The sequence below is a fragment of the Lepidochelys kempii genome, chromosome 3 (genome assembly GCF_965140285.1).
Source record: "Lepidochelys kempii isolate rLepKem1 chromosome 3, rLepKem1.hap1, whole genome shotgun sequence".
Classification (NCBI taxonomy): domain Eukaryota; kingdom Metazoa; phylum Chordata; order Testudines; family Cheloniidae; genus Lepidochelys; species Lepidochelys kempii.
This window is the reverse complement of record NC_136382.1, coordinates 140,142,069-140,150,346: the sequence shown is the minus strand read 5'-3', so window position 1 is coordinate 140,150,346 and position 8,278 is coordinate 140,142,069. Positions and strand designations below refer to the sequence as shown.

Here is an 8,278-nt window from a genome sequence, read left to right as displayed (position 1 = left end):
AAATACAGTAGGAACAAAGAACTTCAGGCAGTTTCCTGGCTCAAAATTTCCCAGGTCTGCCACTCCAGCAAGTTCTGTGCCCCAGAAACACTCTCTGTCTGCTTCTTGTCAGGGTCATATTCACAACTGCTTCCCCAGGCTTTCCCCTGGCTTGTGCCCCAGCACAGAAAGGCTGCAAAACCAAAATCTTACCCCCTGCATTTGCAATCAGGGCAACTCTTCAGCCCACACAATTTAACTATGACTCGCCATATGCCTTGGATAGTCCCTCCTTTGTTTGTAGTTATCTAGTATCTAAAGGGACTTGATTAATTTTTGGTAGAGGTTGAAAGAATGCTTAGCACAGCCATTGACTTTAACTAGATCTGTGATTGTCTCTGCATCAAAGACTCACCTGGTGGCAGCCACTAGCACCATTCATCACAACAGGGGCGGATCCTCTAGGCCATCTTTTGTTTTCATTTGTTAATGTGATGTTCTTGTCTTTTCATGTCAAGACCCTCAGATCATTAGGAGGTCATTGCAGGCATCTGGGATTGTGGAGATCTTGCAGCTTGGAGATAGGGGGGTCCATTCCACCTCTCTCATTTTAGGACCCCTGCATGACTGGATACTTGTATCAGTTCAAGGACTTCGACTCCTCAATCTCAGGAAATATAGTTCACAATCAAGAGGATTTTGCCCTTGACCTCCATGAGTTATTCATTCACAAACATTAAAGAAAAAAAAACATGCCACCCTAAGTTTAACATGGTCCTCTATCACTATCCACAAGAAGCAAAGCTCTAGATGGAAATCTTCTAATCTTAGTGCATGCTGAAGTAGGGGAAAATATTTGATAAATAGAGGGGAGAAGGGGATGTCTTTTTAAAATTTCATCATGAGCAGTTCTGTGAAACCGCATCTCTCAGCCTGCATCCAGCATAGTGCAAAGCCCTCACTGCTACCCTCTTCAGTTTGGGATTACCCAGAATTAGGATAACAGAGTGCCCAGAGGGATACGCACCCATTATCACTATCCATAAGAAGTAGGTGTTGATGGTAGATATTTCTAACAATAATATTACTAGTGCCACAAAATAAGAAATGTAGAAGAAGATGAAAGAGATCAGTCCTTTAATTGCTCTGAAATGAACCTCCGTAATGGTGTCCCTGGAGCTGCCCGTGGTTTTTTCCATCCTCTTGCTGTGTCTCCACAGGGAAATGATTAACAGTATGGAGGACATCATAAATATAATAAAGGGAAATGAATATCCAAGCATGGACAAAATAAAGAAGCTAGAAGATAAATCAACCTTATATTGACATTCACCGGTGGTGGTTTCTGACAGATTATTCATTGAATTGTTTATGTACTTTCTGTCTATGCTATTAACTGAAGGGAAACAGGTGACCAAGGAGACCAGAAAGGATCCTATGAGTAGCTGTGGCATTAGCCCTGATATTCTCCGCTTCAGGCAGAGGAAGAGAGGTTGGCTGAAGTTGGCGATCTTCATGCAGTAGAAGACACTGAGCCAGGTGGCAAACCATAGATTGAAAGTATTTAGAAACATCCAGACAACAGCCATTGTTCTCGACATAGCACACTGTTCATTCATATCTTGCGATAATTGAAAGATGGTACCATTAATGATTATCGTGCACTGTAGGAAAAATCTTGAGATGCCCAGGCTAGTCAGGATCATGTCACAACAGGTCAGTTTTCTGCTTCTGATCCACTCACTGCAATTCACAATGATCATCAATCCGTTTGCTATAATCCCTGTAATGAACTCAATTCCTAAAACGATCAAACCAATAATAATTGCAGGAAACATGGTTCTGCCTGTGGTCACTAATGCTTGCCCAGCTTCTGAAGCTTCAAGAGAAATTGTCCCAGAAGAAAATGCCTCACTGAAATGTCAGGCTTCTAGTATCTTATCGGAACCTGTACTGTCCTGCCTTTGTATCAAGCTAAAAGTGAGATGGGAGATCTTTTCAGCTATTGAATGTGGAAGACTCAGGTGTGTTTGTTGGAATGCAAATCTCAGAAAGATTCTATTACATTTGTGGTGATCTACTCCTTTCTCCTGCCTTTTATTTGTATATCTTCTTCCTCATTGCTGTGCAGTGACTGTCTGTGCCCTACTTCACAGATATTTTTCTATTGATCTTTCCTGATTATTTATTATTAATTCTCCTTTGTTTTCAGATTGGTCTACTGCTATTCTTTCTATTTTAGGCAGCCTTGGATACCATTCATAGGTTGCTCCTATTGCACAATACTGCCATAAGAATTTCAAAAGCCTGTGTCGACAAGTATCAATTTATCTCCATAGTTTGCACAGGTTCCCTGCTGGTCTCACACTTCAAAACTAGGTTTCAATTTTAATATATAAAGATTGACTTGCCTTGAAAATGCTTATGTTTTGTAAAGTCCTGGTATATTTTATCTGTGTAGCGATCAACAGAACTCTAACTCCCCAAATTAGTCCAAACAAGGACTACAAATGCATCACACTGTCTCAGCATCTCAGCATGACTCTGGTCAAAGAGCAATAAAGCCTTCCCATAATGCCAGAAAGACTGAAAGCCATGACAGACGCTCTCCTAAAAGCAGACTCTGTCAGCAGATAGGTTCACTGTGACAACAGAGATGCAGCTGCAGTGAAGTAGATGCAAATCAGTGCAGGATTGCATTACAAATTTTCCATCTCAAGAAAATCTTTGCATTTTCCATATAAATTGTTATATATAGATGGTTCCATCAAATTAAGTGGTTTTTTTTTTATTGTTGGGACTATTAGAATCAGAATTGTACTCTTGGTGGTAGAAGGCAGTGGCTGTGGGCACAATGGCCAAGATCTTGAAAAAATGGATGTGTGAAATGAGGCAAAGTCCATATTTAGGCACCTAAAAGTAGGCCAGATGACCCAGGCAATCACCTGGGGTGCTATTTTTGTAGTTAGTTACAAAAGAGAAAATAGAATGTTTGAAGTAAAATGTTCAGGTAGTCCGTAAGTGGATTCATTTTTCACTAACCTCCTAGAATGTTCTGGACCTCTGTAGAATCTCATGGAACCTTCCAGACTTTGAGAACTACATTTAACTTGAAGCTCCTAGAATATTGTCAGCCAGGCCTTCGCTGATATATAAGGCATGGGGCATTGCCAGTCAGTCAGTGAGATCTAAGAACTACGTGAAAGCCCAGCTGCGATATTGTGAACCTTGTTCTATTGTGGAATTGTGAAAGTGTTTTTGTATTTTAAGACTTGAGGAGTGTAAGTGGCAGCCAGTAAAGGACATTTAAAGAGAGATATCTGTCAAATCCCTATCTACGCAACAATACAAAAGAAATACTGTTACTTCTTTTGCCATGTTTAATCATGTTCTAAGACTGTGGAACATAAACTTTTGTTCTCCTTAATACTGTCTGTTTCCCCCCATAAAAAATAAAAGATGCCCCCGAAGAAACCTTCAGGAGCTCAGTTTAGGAAACAAAAATCTCAATTACAATCTAGTTTGCAGCAAGGGGCAAATTTGATGGGAAAATATCTCAAACAGAACACCACAGACCGGGCTTTAGGCAGTAGCGATCGTCCCACTGCAGAAGAAATTTAGGAGCAAAGTATAAATGATGGAAATCCTATTGCTAAGGAATCAGCAGATTTACCTGAATTTGAGGCATGGAAATGTGAGGAAAGTGATGTAGAATTTCCCTGTGTTCCTTGTGCCATAAAGGAGAGTGATGATAAAGAAGAATGTGGCTCACATGAAAAGGAGAGTAGTGAAAAAAAAAACTGGTTTACATGAAAAGGAGAGAAATGATAAAGAATAATCAGTGTCACATGATGACAAACACAACAATGAGAAAATTTGCACATCACAAATTGATGCATCAGATCCTGCTTTATGGCTGGTGATCCCAAACTCTGCTGATATTGATTGTACAATTTTGAATGGGCCAGGCAAAATCAAGGATACGATATTTCAGGTAAATAAGCAGAAACAATACTTTTCAAAGTTATACTGCAAAAGAGTGCTCGAGAATGCTGAGAATCTGAATCAGTGTTAGTTAGTTTACTTGAAATCAACTGACAAAGCGTTCTGGTTTTGTTGCAAAATATTTGACAAGAATGCCATATTGTTGCTTGTGCATTCCAGGTACAATTACTGGCATAATTTAGCTGATGCTCTGAAGCAACATGAAAAGTCACCCAGCCAATTTATGGCCTACTCCAAATGGATGGCGGATGACTCCAGGTTCATGCTGAATAAATGCATAGACACAGAAAACCAGTGCATTATTAATGTAGAAACCTAGCATTGGAGGAATATATTTGAGCATCTCATCTTAATTACCCTCTTCTTTGCAAAGAATAATTTGGCTTTTGGGGGCTTGTCAGATAAGTTGTTCACTGAACAGAATGGTAATTTACTTGATTTGGTAGAGCTCCTTGGGAAATACGACAACGTCATGCATGAGCACCTATGTCAAGTAGTTTGTAAAAAAACCTATAGACCATTACAGCAGCAAAACAATTTGAAACAAATTGATTGACCTTATGGGCAAGGAGGGTGCATGAGAATACATTTATGCAGCTCCGCAAAGTGAAGTACTATGCCATAATAATGGACTGCACTCCCAACACTAGTTAATGACAGTTAAAAGATGTCATTTACAGTAAGTTTTATTGATGACAAGGATGGCTGTATCCCAGTAAAGGAACACTTTATCTGTTTCTGGTCTGTGGATGACTCTACTGGAAAAGGCCTAACAGAACTGATCATGAATGTTTTGAATGAGAATAAAATAAAGCTTCAGGACTGCCGCAGTCCAGGCTATGACAACAGCACAAAAATGAAGGGAAGAAATAAACAGTGGTGTCCAGGCAAGGATCCTTGTGCTGAATCCGAGAGCTTTCTTCATGCCTTATGGCTGCCTTTCCTGCAACCTGGTTGTGTCAGATGCAGCGTCATCTTCTTTAGATTCAGTATCTCTCTTCAGAGTACTGCAAATAATATACATCCTGTTTTCAGCATCAACTATAAGATGGAAAATCCTCATGGACAATGTTACAAATCTGACCATGAAGCCGCTAAGTGACGCTCACTGGGAGAGCTGCATTGACAATATAAGGCCAGTGAGGTACCAAGTGACTGAGGTTTAGGATGACCTGATGGAACTGGCACAGTCAAGTAAAGACGAGGCTGGAATCCCACACGAGGCACAAAGTCTGGCAAACGCGATTGCTGACTTCAAATTTCTGGTCTCAATTGTGGGTTCACATGATATCCTGTTCCAAGTAAACACTGTAAACAAGGCATTACAAAATCAGTTAATGGACATCATGTCCACTACTACTTTAATGAAAAGTTGCCTTGATTTCGTTGTGGCCTACAGAGACAATGGATTTGAAAATGCCATCACCACTGCCAAAGAAATGGCAGAAAACTTAGGAGTTGAGCCTATCTTCAAGGAAACTTTCATTCATCAAAAGAAGAGACAGAGATGAGGTGATGGGAAGCTTGGAAGAAAAATTCAAGAGTTTTTTTTTGCTCACTTGTTGACACTGCTCAAATATCCATCGAATAAAGGTTTGGACAAATGAAGCACCACAAAAAGATGTGGGGTTTTTGTATGACCTTAGTAAGTAGCCGGCAGACAGGAAAACACTCTTGAACAATGATACAGACCTTCACCGGATGCAGTGTCATCTTCTCTAGATTCAGTATCTCTCTTCAGAGTACTGCAAAGAATATATGTCCTGTTTTCAGCAATGATAAAGACCTCTATGTCGAACTGGACAACATCCGTCACATTTTGCAACATGGGAAGCACTTTTCACTCCATATTCTTCAGTCCATTCATGATGCAGAGCGGAAAGACACTTTTCTTAATGTGTGAATAGCTTGGAGGATTCTGCTCATGCTACCGGTCACAGTTGTGAGTGATGAGCACAGCTTTTTGAAGCTCAGGCTCATTAAAGCATATCTTCGATAGATGACGGCTGATCGGAGACTGACATCACTTGCTATTTTATCACTTGAAAATGCCATTGGCCTGTCTTTGGATTTCTCTGACCAGAGCAAAGATGAGAAAAGCAACCTTTTTAACTAAGGGACTAGGGTTAACATTCTAAGGCTCTCACCTACTGCAATGCTATTTAATTCTCGTCTACCCAATGTTGGTGCACAGTTCAATTTCTTGATATTAGTACATATCAGTTATTCTTAAAATTAAAAAGTTTCTATAAGCTTAGAGGAAACAAAATTTATTTTCTTATATCTGGCATGAATAAATACAGTTTTACAGATCCTAGCATGCAAATTTATTGTCTTATATGACTGGGATAAATCATGCAAGCAAATGGTGCATCAAAGTCATGAAATGGGCTACAAATGTAATAAAAAGTAAGGTATTCCAAAGCTTAACAAATGGAGATGGGGGACATGGATGACACTCCTTGCCTGGGCTGTCATATGGTCTAGGGCTGGCCCTGCCTAAAAGTAAGGTATTATATTTTCAAAACTGTGGAACACCTGACAGTCCTCATTGAAGCCACTATGCAAATGTCAATATTCTGACCCTACTGATATGTTAAAAGAAAGTTACTTAAGTTGCAAAGTCAAGCACTGAAAAGTTAGGAAATGCCCATGCAATCTTAATTCTGCCTCACTGCATGTATGCATTAAGTCTTTTAATTATACAATTACACACTATTTCTCCATATTCAATACACAGGATGGAGAGTGCTCAGGGAATGAGGCAGCTGCTCAACATCTGCTTTTATCCTTATCATTTAATGTGTCCCCACATATTTTTAATGCACATCATCCAAACCCTACGCTGAATTATTAATTTCCTCATGAGCATTCCTCACCATAGCATATGAGTGTGTGATGGGTTGAATTCCCCCCATCCCCTGGTCTGGGATGCCATCTGATGTGCTGGGGTTTCACTGAGCTGGCCTGCTCCACTAGCCTGGGCTTCCTCTCCCTGTTTTGCTGAATCAGGCTCTACGGCCTCTGGAAGCACACGCACACAGGTAGGGGCGCACCAGCTATAGAATCACACGGAGTCTGCAAGCAACTTTCTATGGTGAGATTCAGCCAGGAAATTGCCCAGCACTCAAGTGCACACCTGTTTTGGTGAGTAAACCCCAAATAATATTGTCTTGTGCTGTATAGAAAGATCTGCACAGAGCAAGCTCATAAAAATTCGCCCTTTCCTTCAATGTGGAGAGAGCTATGCACAGCTCCCCCCTCCCATGTTATGCTGATAAAAATACACAGGATCTTTTCAGGGCACAAGGCAATATGCCTCATTTATTATGAGAACACAATTTGATTTATAACCAATAGCTAACACACACCCCCACCCCCCCGCACACACACACACATCAAATGTTCTGCAGCTGCTCTATAGTTACCAGTCCTGAATGTAGCTTGAGTCCGTAGCTTGGGTTCGCAGCTCGTGGTGGCTAACTGGCTAGGATAGCCAGGGACAAGGAAGAGCTGGGTGTCTGTCGGATGTGCACCGATGCCCTTCGATGTTGTCAGCAGAATGTTACCCCAAAGTCTTCCATCTTACACATTCTTCTTATAGGTTTTAGTTTGAACAAGAGTCTATGGGTCACACTGCCTCTGGGTACTGTGTGATTGATCACCCGTCAATTGCAGATGTGACTTTCAGCCTTGGACCTGACTTTGATCTTGTTTCAATTGCACCTTTGTTCTTTTCTTTTAGGGTGGACTCTTTTCACTTTGTCAGGGCTGTTGTCTGCATCTTCAGCCATTGGTGGTTGCACTTCACTTTATCAGGACAGGCTGGGGCTGGAGGTTGATTCCATTATCCATGCATACTTCATTCACACATCTGAACTAAGTTAATAAGGTTATGCAGAGTTTTGCAAAATGGAGTAAGCATTTCAGAATGGAGTTTTAGTTACAATATGAAAAATAATTTTCACTCTTCAGCTCTACATTGTTCCCCTTTTGACCCTTCAATCCAGAGGTATTGAATGGATCACACTTATGTAATTGTTTCAAGGCCATATATTGTGAAACAATGTGAGCTTGTTGTTTCATCTTAAAATACAGTTTTTTCATCCAACAGCACATACCACACATTACAATTAACATTAAATTTATCAGAATAAAGAAAACAAAAATTAGGTGTAACATAATTTTTAAAGTTGAAGACCAAGAGGGGGCCCATCCTCTAAAAATATCATACCAATGGTACCATTATTTGCTTTACTTGTGTGGATACTCTCAATATTTCAAATCCATGATG

General features: G+C 40.3%; 1 protein-coding gene across 1 annotated transcript; it reads right to left on the bottom strand.

Moving 5' to 3' along the window:
- Positions 1 to 878: 878 nt before the first annotated feature.
- On the bottom strand, positions 879 to 1,817 carry LOC140908808 (taste receptor type 2 member 40-like). Its single transcript, XM_078851971.1, has 2 exons — positions 1,330 to 1,817; positions 879 to 1,278 (listed from the first exon to the last, which is right to left on the bottom strand). Exons 1-2 carry the CDS (start codon positions 1,815 to 1,817, stop codon positions 879 to 881), a joined length of 888 nt encoding a protein of 295 aa, XP_078708097.1.
- Positions 1,818 to 8,278: the final 6,461 nt, after the last annotated feature.

Bases quoted from the DNA above. Each gene is read 5' to 3' on its own strand.
- LOC140908808 (XM_078851971.1), bottom strand. From the start codon at position 1,817: ATGTTTCCTGCAATTATTATTGGTTTGATCGTTTTAGGAATTGAGTTC. The intron at 1,279-1,329 runs GTCAGAAACCAC...TTTATCTTCTAG, and splicing joins AACAATTCAATGAATAATCT to CTTCTTTATTTTGTCCATGC.